General features: G+C 37.6%; 1 protein-coding gene across 6 annotated transcripts in view; it reads left to right on the top strand.

Moving 5' to 3' along the window:
* LOC101170586 (thymocyte selection-associated high mobility group box protein TOX) overlaps positions 1–19,205 on the top strand; it is an 89,123-nt gene that overhangs the window by 31,440 nt on the left and 38,478 nt on the right. For all 6 annotated transcript variants that reach the window (XM_020704533.2, XM_011476928.3, XM_011476926.3 and 3 more), the window contains one exon: positions 9,845–9,904. In XM_020704533.2, the coding sequence (XP_020560192.1) occupies positions 9,845–9,904 (60 nt within the window). The remainder of the gene's footprint in view (positions 1–9,844; positions 9,905–19,205) is intronic.

Genomic DNA, 19,205 nt, shown 5'->3' with positions numbered 1-19,205 from the left:
CAGCGTATTTCCATACCTAACAATTTGAATAAAGAAATACTCAGAAATGCAATTTTGAGCGTTCTTTTGTTATGTGGTGACATATGTCTTCCATCATCAGAAATCAGAAATGCCACAAAGAACATGCTAAAAACACCATTTTGCGTTAACGGGCCCTGGAATTAAGTTGCTTTGAATTTTACACTCCTTCCAGAAGTTACAGAAACGTAGGATGTAGAGGCTGTGAAAAAACTAAAATCTGAATCAGATAGGACTTCTTTAAAATGAGAATTGGAGGATAGGTCTAATAAAGTTCCTGTCACAGACTCCATACTGTACATGTTGTCTTCACTTTTGCACAACACAGGAGTTCATAAATATTGGTTCCATTGCTACCTAATGGTTTTTGCATTGATGGCAAGAATCCACAGGTAGGATATTTAAATTTGTTGCAGGGTTTTTCAACCTCATTTCATGATGTACTGTCATTCATAGAAACAAATTACTAAGCTTACATGTATATGTGAATGCACCTCTGATACATTTAGGTCAGGTCTCCACTAAGGTTTTCCTTATCTGATCTAAAACTAACTATCAAGTCATAATCATACACCACTCATTCGAAAGGTGCACAACACATACTGAGGTGGTTTCAGAAAAAGTGCTGTTAAAGTCATAACCTTGTTAAGGCTGCTGTTAATATTTATGTTCCTTTTGAATCTTAATGCCAATAATGATTGTATCTCTATAGGGAAATATTCAATGTGCTTTAATGTTCTTTCTTGCTGCATTTATTTAATCAATTAAATTACCAAAGGAAAATCAGGCTGCCCACAAACATAGATTTCTTTTCAAAATAAAAGGATTGAAATTGTAGCTCTTCTCTGCTCCTATAGTTGAAGGTTTTAGGTCACAACACGCTAAGTTGTGTTTAGACATTTATTAAACGTATAATTCAATAATCAATTTTTTTAATCATAGTTAACTTTTTTGTTCTACTTTGTTTGCTCTTCATACTTCAATTCAGTGCATAGAAGAGAGGGCGGTAGATAACAATGATAACCAATTATATACCAGAGGAAACAATACTTAAAAAAAGTTTTTTTTTCCCCCTGCTGCAGTTATCTGATACTGTGGTGAACAGAGTCAAAGGGCTGAGGTAACGTGACATTCACTCTGCCCTTTATCTTTTCTCATCACTGTTTACTTCAGTCAGTTGAAAGTGGCTTGTGCTCTGCATCCTATCTTGGAACCTCACCAACCCAGACTTACGTTAAAGACCGTCACATACTGTACAGACACATTTGAATACTTCCTCCAGTTTCAAAACAGACACATCTCCACAGCAAAGTGTCAGGTAAACATGTGGGTTAACTTCTTCCCTTCTGTTAACGACTTTATTTTTTGGTTTAGTATAGCACCACATAGCCTTTAGTAAGCTAATTTGATAATATTGTGACTGGTGCTAATGAAGTGTTTCCTCGGCACTGATGGAGACTACCGCAGCAGGTTTAGGGAGGCTGTGTGGGTGACGCTTTGGTCTGATTCATTCTTTTCTTTATACTTTTTGGATATCCGCGCGCATGCAGACTTCACAGTTGTGACCTCTTTTGCACTTTACCCCACAAGCTGCACAGAATTACTGATGACACCTATGGTGTTCAGTCGTTAACACATTTTTGTGTTAACGAACAAAAGGAAGCCAAAGGAAGAAAATTCGAAAATAAGTCTAAAAAAACTCAAAAGGTTTTCAACTTTAGCAGTTATTAAACTTTGTTAAGTTGCGTGTTTGTCAACAGTTTGCCAGAATACACGAACAGATTAGTATCACCTGTATTTCTATTGAAATCATAAGTAGGCTGGCCTGGTCATATTTCTGCTGGCATAGACACGTGTGCACCTCAAGCAAACATACTTGACCCAGGGCAATTCTCAGTAACAGGAAATTCAATTGTAAAGTTGTCATGCCAGCCATTTACAGTAAGTACCGGTACATGATTAACAGAATAACAGTAATAACTAACGTGCTATCAACTTTATTTTAGCATTAAAAATACATAAATCAATCTAAAAAATATATATAATTAAGATGGATTTTTCTTTAATTGCCAGACTGAATGGAGACACTGACTTTATAATCTCACACTAACAGTTGCAGACAAGGTTGATGCTCAGTGGGTTAAGCAAGTGTTAATCTGTTGGTGAGGGTTTGATTCACAACCATGGGACTCATTATTTGGCAGTGTGGCTTTTAGACTTTACAAATAAAACAGGCATGACACACTAAAAACACACGAACTGCGGGATGAACACACATTCATTTCATAAAACATAAAAATGTGGTTGTTTAAGGAAGGACTGCCGAATTTGTTTGAATAACTTTAAATATGTACAACTAATATTATAGCTACTTACCATTTTTCCGTTCTATATAATTTACACTGGAGTATAAATTGCAGCAGCCAAAGGTAGCATAATAAAGAAAAAAAACCAAATCATATATAAGTCCCAGTGGAGTATAAGTTGTACTTTTGGGAAAAAAGTGCGACTCTTTCAAACAACTCTGTCAAACAAGCTGCAAAGCTGCAGACAGATGGCGCCTGACATCATCAGCCAGAAGTGGAAATTCTACAGCTTACCCTAACCCTAAACAAAACCCTAACCCCAAAGTGTTCTGAATTGTAACTAAAACAGGAAAAGCCACAACTGTCAGGGTCACCATTAAGTTTTTTTCAAGTTATATGGGGGTACTTCTGTTTCAAGTTGAGGACTTCTGGTGATGGCCGCTGACGTCTGCAGTCAAGTCCTTTTGGCCAAATCCAGCATAAGACTAGCATAAGAGAGACCAAGAGAACAGTATTAAAAAACTGAGCTAAAATAACACTTTACATTGTTTTTTTTTCCCCTAAAATATTTCGAATAATTGTTTGACATTATCAAAAATACTTAGTGTTTAAACTGAACCAAAATAGTTGGTAAAACCTGTTGAATTCCACAAACTAATTGTTTATCTTTACTTTCTCTGTCTAAAAATAACCTATTTATTTGTATTTATTAAATATTTTTTTCTTCTATTTATCCAATGGATTTGGAGTTCTGTCAACTTCCTGACATTAGTTTAATGAAAAAAAAAAGCAAAAACCAGAAAATCTTATCACACTTTTACCGTTATGGAACTGTAAGCGCCTATCAACGGTGTGAACTGTCATCCGTTAAGATTTTTATCCTACTGTGAACTTCTGTGAACCTGTTCAATGTGGAAACAAAACCTGAATCCCCCCTCCCCCAACACTCACACACACACAAATTACCCACACTGTCAATCTCTTTTCCAATCTCACGTCTCTGCTACATGCTGTTGGCTCTGTTTTGTGGTCGTTCCAGGGCTGCAACAGCAGATGGATGAATGGAGGCCGCAGCCTGTCTTTTTTTATCATTCCACATCCTGAAGCATAGGTGGAGCCGGAAGTGGTTGCAACCTGTTAGTTAGTTATTTTTCAGCAAAAACGCTTCATTTTCTTCTGTTTTTTTTTTAAGTCTGTCAGCAATGAGCTTTTGTTCTGCTCAATTACTGATAGAAAGTAACAATAAACTCTTAAACAAAATAATAGTTTATTTGTGTGGCACATTTCAGACAATTTAAGGTGCTTCACATAAAACATTAAAAGAAACATTTAAAAAAAAGAAAGGGATGATCTTTACAATAAAAGACATTGATGCTATTGTTTTTGGGGTTTTTTAGACTAGAGTTTTATTGTAAATAACCTTTGTAAATTGAAATTTAGCTCCTGTGCTAACCTCTGGCATATTTATGTTGCTAAAAATACATATTTTATATAAAATAAAAAGCTGCTGAAACATTGTTTTATATGCACTGTCCTCATTCAAATAAATAAAATAAAAAATAAATACAAATTGAAAGAAAGTTAAAAAGAACTGAATTTAAAATAAGCTTGAAGTAACAAAAATGTTGAGGAAGTCTATTGAGACATCTAAGCTTCATCAAACCAGGTTTCTCAGGTGCATCAGTTCCTAAAAAAACTCTGTCCAAATCCACCTGGGAAGTTCAGGAAGCTGCCTTACTCATGTTCTTCGGTTTTGATGCATTTCCACATAAACTGTGTTTTGCTTACGAAAATGAGCCGTGCAAGTGATGAAAGTGGGAATGCATAAGTTACTAGGAGTTGGTGGCAGTGACAATGGTGCTGCTGCAGCACCGTGCAAGTGAGCATGCGTCAGTGTGTGGGATCAAACTCTCACACCCAGGAAGAGGCCCTGTTTCCCTTATCTAACGACAACAGAGCATGTGTCGCCATGGCCACAGGCTGTGCTTTTTATGGGCTTTGCCTGTGTGTGTTTTTGTGTGCATGTGTGTGCCATGTTCATTGTTTGCCCGTGTTCATTGTTTGCTTGGGGCGCGGTACAACACTACATTTTTTACTGTAGTTTGTCTTCCCCCTCTTTTTATTTTCCTGTCCTCATGCCATCGAACTACATCTAGAAGTAACTTTCTTTCTATCCATCTTCTCTTTCTTTCCTGTTTCAGTTCTACATCCTCGATCACTTCTTTCCTCCTCTTTAGGCCTGTCTTCCCTTCCCTGGCTTTGAACCCACAGCGCACAATTATGTGGCACATTGTCTCAGGTTGAAGTTTGCTAGGTCTTCCTCACATCTTAATTGAACTGAGGGCTGGAAAGGAGGATTGTGATGTGAATGGAAAAATAAAGAGAAGAGGGGGAAGATGAGGAAGAAGGGTGCTCAAACAGGCATACATATTGCATGAGCACCCACCACCACACCCCTCTCTTCACAGAATGGCTGTGTACTGTTCAGGGGCTTATTAATTCCGCTCGGTGAGAGAATTATTTTTAGAGACTCTGTGTACTGCCAAAGCTTTTAAGTCACAAGTAGTACATATTCTACTTATAGGTATTTCTCTTATTAATTGAAAAGTTTCAAAAGTTTGCTGAAGTTGTATATATACGTTTATTTGGTGACGTTGAGACACAGTTCATTGCAGCAGCCTTTTTTAATGTGGATATGGCTAAAGTGCATCATCTCTCTTTTTATTTTTAGCCTAATTTATCATTTACTGGCTACACACAGCAGGTTGGTTTGTTAAGAAGGTCTGTGGTAATTTAAGTTCACAAGCTATATTTGTACCACAGAGCGCTATGCACAAATGTTTCTGAACTAACTCTCCTCGCTCTGTTAAAGTCATTATTATTTATTGCTGGTCCTGTCTAAAAATCTATACTTAATGCTTAAAACAAGGGGGGGGGGGGGGTGCAATGGTGTTTCAGAGGAAAGGTACAACTTCAAATTAAACTAATGGTGTCAAAACAAGGGAGACAACCATTTTCTTTTCTCACCATTTGGTTAAAACATTGATTTTTAGGTCACAATTTTGTGTTGGTTTTATCCATGATTTGTGTATTACAAAACAACAACAAAAAACGAAACATTTAGAAAAAACTTTTTTTTTAAACTGAAACAAATGTACTAGAAACCTTCCAAACTTCCTTTAAGTCAAAGACCAAGGCAAATTTAGCCCAGATTGACAGATTTAAGGATACAGTTTGATGCAAATGTTTAAAGTGTTTTCAACTAGTTCTTGTGGAGGACATTTATAAAGTACCATAAGCCCAAATTGGGCTTCTGATTATTTCTTTATTGAAATTGTTGTGAATTAGGAGAAAACAAAAAAGATGTTGTTGGAAAAATACTGGAAATACTGCGCCGTTCCACTCTGATGCATCCGCTAGATCCATGTACGTCCTGTCTACTTCGTTTGAGCTGGAATCTGGCTCAAAACTGTATGGCTCCAATATTGCTCGCCATTTTTGTTGCACAGGTGATATTAGGTTGGGGGGTTAAGGGGCTCTAAGCTAGCAGGAGAGCATGTAAACAGATAGATGTCAGGAAGTGGGGGTGGGCTTACTCTGTTCCACCCACAACTCAGAGTCAAATTTCTAATGAACCCTTGCTGCTCTGCAGAAACTATGTTCTAGAAAACGACAGTTTTTTTGGATTTTAGCTCAAAACAGCTTCATCATAATTAAAATAACTTGCAACACTTTTACAATAAATCAAAAGCTGATCAAAGTGATAAAAGCCTTAGTTTTTCTTTTCTTTAAGAACTTTTCTATTTTTTTGTTTTTTAATGTGCTATTTAAGTCTGGACACATTAAAAAAACTCCTATCACAATCGCATCATAGCTCCCCAAGGTGGAGGTGAAAACCACCAGGGATGAAAACCAACGTTAACCAAGGTGAAGAAATTAGAAATCAAAGCCAGTAATAAATTACTATTCCAAACTTTTTAGATTGAGTTATTAAGGTTGGGGCTCACTTGCAAAAAAACAATCATCCATTTCCACCACATGCAATGTTTTTTGTATTTGGATTCTTTTTTGCGTATCATGTAGTCTGACAACTGTTTTCTGATCCTCAGATTAGGTGTTTTTCACCTTTCAAATGATCATTTATTCATTTGGCAAAGCTGTAATTTGTAACTGGAAACAATGATGTGGAGGCTAAATAGGTCACTTTTGGGAAGTATCCATCAGTCAGAACCTATCTTCTGTGGAGCTCTAGTCCTGCCATCGTCTCTCACCCGTGCGCTCCATTAGAAGAGCGTAAATATTACATGTTTTCCCTGGATATGCTAGTTAGCATTACTTCCACCTTGTGGCTTCATTATTTTTGAATCGCTCATCTTTGTCGATGATTGCGAGGCGTGACCCAGTTCTGGGAGTCAGTTTGTCTCTTTCTTCCTGTCTTCTTTTCTCACTTCCCTTCCCCATTTACTCATTCTCAGATCTCTTTTGCTTTACCTTTTTTTGCCCTCACATAAAAACTGTTCATGTTGTCATTTATTTATGTCTCTCTCAATTTACTGCCTTAGAAGTGCCTTCATTCTTTCCTTTTTGTCTTTCTCTCATCCTCTCCTAATGTATGCATCCCCTACTTCTCAATTTGTTTCTTTCACACCCTATTATTTTATTTCTCTGTTCTCAGTACCCCCCCCCCCCATCCCCGTCCCCATCCTTTACCCCCTCTTCTCCATGGTTTTATTCCTCTCTAGCAGCACCACGTGTGTCAAGAAGGGAAACGTTGCGAGCAGTGGTCCCTGCTGAACAATTACCATGCAAAGCAATCCAAATAGAGATGTTTGCCGAAAACAACATGTGTGTAATTACTGCTTAATGAGGCACTTGTCTCAGGCAGAATGCCCAATTAAGCTGCCGATGAGGAAGCCATGCCAAGCCTTGCTGAAGAAAAAGAGAAAAGAGGAGGAAAGAGCAGTTGGAAGGGTGACAGGAAAAAAAAGTTAAGGAAAAAAAATGGAGGAGTTTAAAAAGAGAGATGGAGACGATGAGTGGCATTGGAGATTGAAGCAAGAGAGATGTGACAGAATGAAAGAGAAAGATGGAGAAATGAGAGGACGACGAGGAGAGGGGTAACAAAAGAGAAAAAGAAAATGATTTCTGTAGCGTGCGGGGAGTAATGTCAGAGCTGATAGCATTGAGTCTGGCTTAAATTGGCATTTTAAATGAAAGAGTGAGAAAGTGCTGTCATGAGTGGAGCAAGTGAAAAGAGCTTTACATTCAAACATATGGGCAGCCATGTTGATGCACAAAATGGCTGATTTTTTGGGACTGTTTCGGCTTTTTCTCAAGTGTTTATTGCATTTTATGGTTGGGCGAAAGAGAGAATTGTGTCAGTTCATTTCATCCTGTAAAACAGAAAGAAAAACGTTGAATCAGAAGAACTCAGTGAGCAGGATTAGCTCAAATATCTTATAAATTGTTACTCATTTAGTGATGATGCAACACCCAGATGGAGGTTTATAAAGCTAACTCCTTTTACAGTTACTTCTTACTTGTCCAAATACTCAAAAAAACGAATTACTCTTCTCATTGTATCCCCAGTGTGTACCATATTTTCAACACTATAAGGCACACTTAATCTCCAGTAAAAATAGATTTTGTGTGTGTGTGTTTTCAACTTGTTCTTGTAGCATTTATCTAATAATGAAGGTAATATATATTAAGAAATTAAGATTAAAATTGGATTTCAGAGTATTTCTTTATCCAAATCCTTGTCAATCAGGAGCAAATGGAAAAAAAATGCAGTTGGAAAAAACCTATAGCAGTGACGTAGATCCTACTCTGCAAACCACAAGCTCCTTGCTCCCCCATTCCAACGCATCCACTTGCAGATGACTAGATCCTTGTACGTCTTCGCTTTCCTCTGCCGAGGTGGCATCTGGCTCAAAACTGTACAGCTCCGATATCGCTCACCACTTTTGTTGCACCGGTATTGATAGGTTGGGGGTGTGAGGGGCTGGAAGCTAGCAGGAAAGAGTGTAAACTGGTGAACGATAGGAATTGAGGGCAGGCGTACTTCACGCCATTGCTCTCGGCCGCAGGTCAGAGGCGAATTTCTGAAGATCCATTTTTGCCATTCATTGTTTTATTGCCTTATAACCTGGTGTGTCCTAATGCTGAAAAAAGGGCTAAATGTTACACAATTAGTAAACATTAAGCTTCGATGAAAACACTTTTTGATCACTCATGTTAATCTGAATGAGGTTTAAATGGAGACTATGTGCAGCTGTTGTCTCGGTTTCTTGTTTGGGGTTGAATGTAAATGTAATCATCAGAATAACAAAGTGAATCCTCACTAGGGCTTCCACGATACGCCTCGTTAACCAGCCATTGCTCAGAACCAGGCACTCATTCCCTGAGCCTTTTTTCTCTGCAATAACGCACAGTAATTTTTCTTTCTGAACACTCGCATGCTCGTCTAACTACTTTGACTCTTTCCTGTCTACCAATGCAGATATTAGATTTCCTCCCTAAGGTATTCTGCTCATTTCCGTCCATTAGGCTTCAGATTTAGTCATTGTTTTGAACAGGTAAATCTTACAATCCATTTGTATTCTCTCTCGTCCAGCATTTGTTTATCTTTCAGGCTTTTGGCTGGCCCTCCGTAGGCACAATTCAGACCACCCTGAATGAAAAGGGCCTCTCGTATCTTCACATCTAAGGAATTTGATGTGGAATCTGTTCGAGTTCGTTCGTGTTTCTTTTACAGCCAGTTTCTAAGTTCCCCTCGTGCATTCATATAACAAAGAATTATGGAAGAATGGAAAAAATGTTTGACACATTGGATTTTGGTGTGAGCTTTATTATTAAGTTTAATGAAGGTGTGCTCCATATGGTGAACATGTGCGGTTTAAGCTATTTTTTTCACACAGAAAAATATTTCTTCCTGGAGAATATTTTAATATTTAGCTTGTAAAAGCATAGCTAACTTCTCATATGTTGTGTTCAACTGGTGACCCTGCGTTTTTTCCAACACCCTAGTGAGTCAAGGATCATTTGTTGTTAAGTTAGTCCTAACCTCATGTCAAGCAGTGTTTTGGCACCTGCAGCAAGTGATTTTATTGCCTGATTAGCTCTAGCTAGAAAACACAGCATGCCCTCGCCATACAGTGTACACACACAGCGGCACACACACTGGATGCAGAGCCTTAGAGACCGGCACGCACACACTCAAATATCTATTCACACTCATTCTCTTCCTCACACACACAGCAAAGCCCACAGGGAAAAGCCTGTCTCTCATCTCTGTGCTCATGTAGCCTAATTACCGGCCCACTGACGAACAGTAATTACCCACGCTGCCATGCCACCACGAGGTTTAACCAAAGTGACAAAGTCATTAGTCTTACACTTGAAGTCGCCCGTAAAGAGCTTTTCCCCTACAAAAAGCCCTCCCACCCCCTCATTTTTTTTTAAACCTTTTCTTGGATAAAATGTTTATTTATAATTATAATTTCTGTTTCTGTCCACAGTTTGATGCTGACAACATGTACATGAATGACAGTAACCAAGATTTTCGGAACCCAAACCAGGTAAGGCAGCCCCCATTTTTCCAGAGCTAAAATAAACACGTCTGCTAGTTTAACTGTAACATAAACACTAACTGTAGCAGCATCTAGCGGGAAGAGTTTATAGAATTTTCTGTTTGCTTTTTTAACATGCTGAGGATACAAACATTAAAATATATAATAAATGTGTGTTTTCTACTTACAAAATTGCAATATTGTGTCCTAATTACCTCTCTGGAGAATACTTTCCTTGAAATTGCCGGTTTTCTATTTCAGACCATTCCTTTTTTTTTAGAGGGAGATCTGATTTAACATGTCCAGACTGATTTTTAAATATATATGCTTTTTCTGTGTTAACACAGAACTCCGGTATTCTGGCAAGTAATTGGCTGCTAGACAGAACACATCTTGTTGTGCCAAACTGAGTTAGAATCAAAATAACTGCAGCTTCACTGCTAAGAAAACGTTCAGATTTAAAGAGATGTCTGGACTTATTATGGATTCCAAAGCTCAGCAGTGTTTTTTTAAGGCTGTACCTCATTTTAATGTTTGATGGGGTGCTAGACAAATCAAATATCACATGAAGTTTCTGTGGTGTTGAAGTGTCCAGTGCTGCTGAATCCATTTTTGAGCAAAACCTACATGCTGTAATAGCTAATGTACAATTACTCTTATACATCACTCAGTTGTGTTGTTTGAAAAACTACAATCAAAACAAATCTAGATGACTGAATCCACTTCTTGTTTCTGGCCACAGCTACACAATAATGAATAAGGTGTTGGTTCAACAAAAATTCTAACAGAACAAGAGTCTTGTGAGTCACCCCAACAAGGGTGGATGTCAGTTCTGAATATGGCGACTAATGCATATCTAAGCACTCGATGATGGTTAATGTCGGATCAGCCTTGAAATGAACACCATTCTAGATAAGCGCTCAACTCTCATAAAAGCCTCATAAGCTGAAGCATCTTTATAACCTCCACCAAAACTGAGACTTATGATAATATTGTTCAAAGCACATTCATATTTCTGTATCATCAGAGGATTAAAGAAGTAAATGTATAGCAACAGTGCAATTCCACACTTTCCATGTGTAACCCTTGTGCTATCCTAGGCACTTTACCATTGGGAGTCGGGTCATCTAGACCCACTAGACAGTGCTCTGAACCTTTTTTCTTCATTGATTTGTTATCTTCACTGGTGTCCATGGATTACATGAAATCGTCTTCACCTTTATCCACCTTTGTCATGGTAGGGAGAACACGTCAATGTAAGGGTGGGGTCATCTACGATAGCACAAGGGTTATAGAGCAGAGGTGGGAAAACATTTTGATCCTCTTTCTGTACTTCAGTAGAGATGTATTTGTAGTGCATCATCTATGAGGACCCACAATAATTAAATAAATAAAACATTGAGGATTATCAATGTAATTTGTTCCAATTTGGCGAGCCAGATTAAATAGTTTATCGGGCCGCGTATGTCCCCGGGCCGTAGTTTGCCCACCCCTGTCATTGAGGTTCTGATCCACAGTCCAGTTTTATAGCCAAAGCTAGGAAAGTCCGGTGCTGAAAGTTAACAGCTGGTCATTGACAACACACGCTCAGACATATGGCAGAATTTGAAACTCAAGGATTTGTTGATCCAGCAGCTCAGTGTTTTGTTAAAACACGATGAAGTGGAAGCTTTGTGTCAACTTGCAAAACTAGTTCAATGACAGCAGGGGACAAACACACAAAGACACTCACACACGCACAAAAACAGGCAGATTTTTAAATTTGCACCCACAATTACTAAAACAGAAAGAGACTGCATTTCTGGAACAATATAATTTTTTTTTTTTACTTGATGCATTTTATTCCAAAAATTATTTCTGCACCCAGTTGATATACATTTATAGGGATATCTCACGAACACTAATGTGCTTCTTCCTTCAGTGTATCATCATTCCCATAGTTTTTAACAAATGTGTTGTCATTTTAATGATTTTTTCTTCTAAAAATGTATGATTTTGGCTAAAGCAGGCATTCAGAAACATCATGTTTATAAGACTCAATAAAACATTTAGTAGTTTTAGAAAGATGGATTCAGTCTGAAGGCCTTTTCCCAGTGTTACATCAGTGTTATTTTGATACATGATCCACTTTGTTTGTCTGCTGTGAAAGCTTATCTGAAATCTGCTGCGGACCAATCAAGTCAAGTTTGGTCCATGTGAGTTGAACTCGAATCCCAATCTGGTTCGCCCTCTGTAACACAAGTGTTGAAGCAAACTCAAGTAGCGTGTAAATTAGCAAGAGAAGGAATCATGAAAGAGTGAACGTGTTGTGCTTAGTTCACTCATAACACCTCTCCTTCGCTGCACGCCAAATTTGCTGTTTGACGCATGTCCAAAAATGTGTTCATAAACTCGATGCCCCATATGCATGTGGGAGGAGCTACTACCTAAAGTTTTTTAGAGTTTTTAAAGTTTAGCTTCATGAAAGCGTTCATTGTGTGTCTAATTTACAATGCATGGAAGACATGGACGATGTCGAGATCAGGTTTATTTATTTTGTAAAGCTCCACAGAAGCATCAGTAATCACATCTCTATGTCTGGGTTCATCAGATCCTTGAGTCTTTTTTTCTCAATGAGGTTCACCATCTACTGCAAGAGCTGCTTCTGAATGTTGGCCGCTTTCAACGGTATTGCCGTCTCTCTGTGACCCAGTTTGATGACTTTTTGTCCCACATTATTCCAAAGAGGGGAAAAATAGACGAGAATAATAAAGCCTCTCAATGCATGCAAAAAAGAAATATATCAAAAAGTTCAAGAAGAGAAATATCAAATTCTCCTCCATGTTTGTTTTGGACTCAACCCGCTGATTGGGTCATCAACATGCCACGGGCAAAAGCTGAGTCTGATTGGTTTACACAATCAAAGTTCTATTTTTTTTTATTCTTGACGTACTGAAATGCCCAAATGACGCTGCGACGCCTAAAACGAGCTGCTGTCTGGCACTCAAAGTGCGCCACAAGACCTCTGATCACGTCGCTACATTGACTTAGCATTGAAACTGGATGCCTCTGATGCTCAAATCGCTTTTGGTGTAAACGCAGCTTAAAGCAGAGGAGATGAAGATGTTATCAATATGTGATGTTTAAAAGACTAGAGGGACTAGCTTCCTTGTGTTTGTTTTTCTGTCCTGGTCTGTTTGCTTTAGGTAAAATTGCCCCCAAAAGAGCAGCCTTTATAACCTTCCTTTCCTGACCTTTCCTGCCTTTTTGTTTAGCTCAAATATGAAAGTTCACCAAACCAACTAAAGTTGTGTGAAATATTAACATTGTAACCCATTGTAACTAAATCTGAGGAGCAATCACAGTACAAAAACGTACTGAAAGATAATAAGTTCTTCTTTTAGTGCTTTACGCCTTTAGAAAGAGACCACACGTGTTGTGCACTCAATATAGAAATTTTAAAGGAAAAAAGTGTCTCACTCACAGCTGGTACATACATTTTTTTCTTACCGACTTAAAATTTTTATAATTGACCCTTTTAAAGTAACTTAAATACAAATCCTGCTATAAAAGTTCATGTTAACTTTCCGTTTGATGTGAACACCAGCCCAAATCCCTCTCGTTCCAAAGAATGTGCTTACACCAATGGTGTAATAACATAAATTGGGCCTCAAAAAGCCGAAGAACAAGAACATATGGAAACACACTTCATCACACAAAAGGCACACACAGTAAACTCCACTCCTGGTGAGCATGCAAACTCTCATAACCTCTAAAACACACAAGCATATACCATCATCTTACAGCCATAAGCTTGTCTTTTCTTTGATGTTAAGTATGGATAAATATAATTTGGGTTCAAGTGCAGCTTTAGCAGCTTATGGTATGTTTATAGCTCAGACCACAGGCTGTGAAGTCCATTGTTGTCAGCCACATTTACTGGTTTGCCCTAATTACGTCACAGTGCGTAAATGCCGGTGTGCGCTAATTGGGATAAATGTCCAGCTTTGTAGTTCTTCCGCTGTGGCGGTCAATCAGCAACACCCAGTATAGGTTTGCAATGTTGTGTCAACAAAAACCATCTTAGTGGATAAGGCAATTTGGGCTTTTCAAAACATGTCAGCTGCAGCTGATGCTCTGTCAGCGCTGTCAAAAGAAGCTTACACTCACGATCTAAATAGCCCCATAAATATATAGTTTACTGTTTGGATTCTTATCCTTTAGAAGAGGATACAGCACTAGATGGCTGGTATTGTTGTAATTATAAATACGTTTTCTGTATTATTTCTTTTAAATGTGTGTCTGCTTTTTTAATACCAAACATAAGCATCCATTACTAGTAAAGCTGTTGGAGCCTTGATCTCATTACCTTCTAATTGCATGGTTTCTAACTTTGTATGCATAAAAACACTCTTTGACTATATTAAATCGCCTCTATTGCTTATTTCCTCACATTATTTTTCTCTTTCACCATTTAAAAAAAACTCTGTTTTTTTGTTGTATGTGTGTGTGTGTAGAAACACTGTAGTAAGACTTTTATTCCATGTTTAAGGGCTGAAAATTGCTGTGCCTTTACAGCTGGTTGGCCATACTGCCAAAGAGGAAAGCCATATGTTTTATTGAACATTTCAGCTCTGTGGTGAGATACCCACCCAAGCCCTTATATGATATGTGCTTGTAAAATGGGTGCATGTAGCCAGAACAGAGACTCCTTTGTCTGCATGTCTGGGTCTTCCACAGCAAACACAGTGAGGTAGCAGTCTGACACAGCCAGAAGATTGCATTACACATAACATCTCTGCTCCTTAAAAAAAAAAAAAAAAAAAACACTAATCAAAACCAGCTTTAGAGGGGTCGTTCTCTATGCACTTGGATGCAATTGGTCCCTTCCAACAAGATGTTTTTCAAGGTTTAATTACTATATGGTTTTTGTTCAAAATATGCCTGCGTATGCGAACCTCTTTAGGCAGTTTGATTATATTAATGCTTTCCATTCGGTTCATCTGTTGAGGCTCGAGTATCTAAGCAAAAGTGTGGGAGGGTTATTTTGTTGACCAGCTTTGTTTGTGTCTGCCCACACACAAAGCTGCTAAGAAGATTGTGTTTTGAATTAAGGATTATTAAATACCTCGTTTATTCTGATTGACTGGAAACGTAATAATGAGCACTATAATCTTTAAATTAGTCAAATAACCTTGCCGTGGACTTTATGCTGAAAAAGAAATGTACTTATTGGGTGCTTTCTATTGGGATAAGTGGGAGATGATGTTGACTGGCTTGTATTTTCTGCAGGATTGTAAGTGTTTTATAACAGCTAAACATAAAGGTTTTTCTGATGCTAAATGATCTTTTTCATTTTATTATAGATGTTACTGAAGTGACTATAGAAACTTAATTTTTATAGACTATTAGTTGAGTAGGCTTTTTAACTCTTTTGGATAATATTTTTGCATATGCAAATAAACAAAATCTTAAGAAAGTAAAAAGGATCTTGTTTCAAGAGTAAAAAACATACATGTTAAGAAAATCTTTCAATAGCAGAAAAATCTTAGTTTGAGAAAACATGTTTTATTGACTAGAATTATTTTTTTTTAAATAAGAATTTTTTTTTTGCTTTTCAAGTAAAATCTGCCAAAGGGTTAAGAATTTTTACTTATTTCTAAGGGCCTTTTTTTGCAATGATACAAAAAAATTAAAAATAAACTGCTTGTTTCTAAAGAAGAGCCTTTAAAGACAGAGGACCAGTTGCAGGAGGCTGAGGTGTAATCTTTAAATGCATAGTATGACTCTTCCTTTCAGAAGTGTATTTATGAAATTATTACATTTTTGAAGAAAACTTTAGACTTCTGAGGTGTTCAAAGAAAGGACACTTCTTTACCTGGTTATGGCGCCACTATTGGTCTTTGTAGTGTTTCACTGAACTGTCTCCCTTAGTTGTTTTACCCAGCTGTAGTAGAACAATGGCCTGCTTAAAAAAGGAAATTTTAAATGTCTCCATGCAAATTGAGTTTTTACTCACTTTGTTTCAATTTTCCTTTTTTTTTTTTTACCATGACCCATTTTTTTCTCTCACATCCTCTGACTTTCTCATGTCAGGTTTGTTGCATCCATGTTAAGAGAAACTCACCTTGTACTGATGAGGAATTAAACAATGTTGTCAGTGTTGAGGAAAAACTGACCATTAAAAAGACAACGTAATAAGTATGCAAGTAAATAAGTAACTATTTACTTTTCACAGAGAGTGACTCACAAAGTGTTTCACAATGTTAATACAAGATAAGACCAGATAATACTAAATAGGTTTCTGTAAAATTGAATTTATGTTTACTTTTTTTAATTTAATTTTAACTTTTTTAACAAATTTCAGCCAAAGTCTCCTTTAAAAAAGAGGTTTTATCTCAAAGGGATTTCCTGGTAAAATAAAGATTAAAAAAATCTACTTAAAAACATTGCAAATAACCTTTTTGTGGATGAATGTTATTATAACCCAAACCCTGGAACAGATGAGAGGTCATCCTGGAAATTGTTTTGTTAATGTCTTTAAAATTTCTCCCAAATGAAATGTGGTGCACCTACTGCCACACTTACCTTCAGCTTTTTGCTTTCTTTCTTCTTCAGAACCGCTACAGATAGAGTACGTCGTTATTTTTTATCAAGAGATGCATATCAGAAACTGAGAGCAGGGTTCCTCGTTACCACACTCACACAATGTTTCAGACTTCTCTTCTTCTGAGTCCAAGAGGCTCTTGCAAATATGTATTTCATCCCTTCAAGCTTTTGTGTCGTCTGCTATCCGCACTTTTTTGTACTAAAGATGTCACATTTCTCAGTTTTAGCCTTTCTCCTGGCACTTTCTTGTGCACTGAAAACTTTTTGAGAAATGCATCACAAAGGATGCTTGTGGGGAGCAAGAAGTTCTCGAGGAAGAGTGAGTTCTCTAATGTGCAGTTAGTTATATAATGGAGCGACAGACCTGATGCACATCATTACATACTTTAAAACCTTTACGTTGTAATTCATTTCTAAATTAAACAAGTCTTCGTGAGCGGTGTGCATTGCAGAAAGCTGGATTGGATGTTTTTCCCACCGAGGGAAGAAGGATAGATCTCTCTTAAAAGCAGCAGACCAGTTGACGTTCTGTTAACCAAACATTAGCAGTGATACAAATGTTGTTTGGCCTGTAGGACCAGCCCACCCTCCCTCTGTCTCTATTTCTTTCTGTCTTTTTTTTTCTTTTTCTCTCTGAGTCAGAGACACCTCAGTACACCCTGGCACCATACACCCAATGTGGGCGATATGATGTGAAAGGCATCGTTACTTAATAGTGACTCACAATGTACCATTATACCCCCACCACCACAACTGCTTCACTCTGCTGGCCCTCCTCGCCAAACATCCCCGTATGAATGTGAGCTCTATCTTTGCATATTTTCGCTGCAAGGAAAAAATATGGGGACATTTGAGATAGAAGAAGAAGAAGGAAAATTGAAGGTAAGGAAACGCCAACACACATCTCCCTCCTTCTTTGAGGCTGAGCCGAGCCGCCGGCAAGGTCACCGGAATGAAGTAGAGATACATATTGTAAGACGAGCATTTAAATTTACTATCACGGTATCACAAACCAAAACTAAAATCCATGTTCAGCTCACAACCAGTGTTAGCGCATCAATATTTGAAAACCAGCATCACCCCCAATCAGTTAGTTGGACTTTTAGGGAATGTATATGGGGTCAGATTACTGTCAAAATGAAACAAGTTGTGGACAGTTTGAAAAAAAAAAATAGGAGAAAAATCTGAATACATTTGGTTTTACATTGGATATTACAACTTTGCCTTGAATACTAAATTTACCCTGTTAAGCTACTGTCAAAAATATGTCCCAAGGTCATAAGTCAAGGTCAAAAAACAATTCAATAAAGTGCACATGCCTACTGACTACCACTACTGATAGAGTGCCAGGAATGAAGGACGCCACCACTGGAGAACAGTGAGGCACCGATGAACAGCTTACATGTTTTATAAACAAGTACTTTTAGCATTACTTCATTCATTTTCACAACAAATCGTCGCTGACCTTCATGTTGCAGCAGTGATGTCATCAAAAAAGACAGCATAGTTTAATAAAGAATATTTAGGTTACACCATATTTACAGCTGAATATGTAAAGCTAAAAACAAAACAATCTTGCGATGTCAGCAAGAAATTTCAGAAGAAAAAAGAAAGTTGGGTAGTTTGATCCTAGCAACATAACTTTCTTATTTTACGTTTTTATTACGATGTCACGGTATTTTACGGTTTACAGTTAGCTTACATGTTTTTGTTATATTATTCTCTTATCATTAAACTTTTTTGACAGAAATGGACTATATAAATCATGGTAGTGGCATGTCTGCTTCCCCTTTTTTTGAATATTTCCACCACTTCTGGGTTCTGTGGGGGCATTGTTTACACGATCAGCTGTTATCACTTAGCAACAACAAAACGCTGTGATGTATTTTTGACTGAAATATAACAGGAAATTTTGTATTCAAGAGAAAGAAAAGTCATATTTTAAACAAAGATAAATCCTATTCACAACAAAAATGTTAATTTTAAGACTAAACGTTGTCTTTGAGCATTAGTTTCATATTGACACATCCACCAAAAAAGTCCAACAATCATTGAGGGCAGGAGCAAAACCCATTTTTTTTTAAAACAAATGAGATGTTCTAGAGTCTAAATGGTAGGATGAAGATTATTATAATGTTCTTAGAAAGGGATCAGTGGTTATATAAGAAGTCAGCATTTTCCTCCTAACGGATGCTTCTTTTGGCTTAAAAACACATCAAAACAACCCACTGGCTCACACTTTCTGTGGTTCTCCCTTCGTTCCTTCTCAAATACTTACCCCGCTGAAAGGCAGCACCCCCCAAAAAACACAGCATCTTATCAACAGCAAGAGTACGCTCAATGATTCATACACTCTTTTCAAGGAACTTGAAACCTTGGCTCTATTTCTGTATCGGCCTCTCTGTCTTTGTATGTGCAGCGCGGGGATTTAGCGGGACTTAGCGGTTTGATATTTCTATTGGTTTTCTGCATATATTTTCACTCTCCCTTTCCCTCTCTCCCAGTGATCTTTCTCATCATGTTGAGACCAAGGTCATGGCTGATTGAAATATAATAGAAGTGTAGACATCTGGCCTAATACTGTGGGAAGTTAAATCTATTTTAATGGCCCTGCTGCAGTGGATTCTCTCTGATGCACTCTTGCGCTTCACTGACAGTAAATCACAATGTTCTCTTATTGCCCTGACTGGAATGAGGGCATAGAGAAAGAACAATGAGGGAT

This window comes from Oryzias latipes, chromosome 7 (genome assembly GCF_002234675.1).
Source record: "Oryzias latipes chromosome 7, ASM223467v1".
NCBI lineage: Eukaryota > Metazoa > Chordata > Actinopteri > Beloniformes > Adrianichthyidae > Oryzias > Oryzias latipes.
Note: the sequence above shows the minus strand (reverse complement) of the source record. Positions and strands in the feature narration are given on the sequence as shown.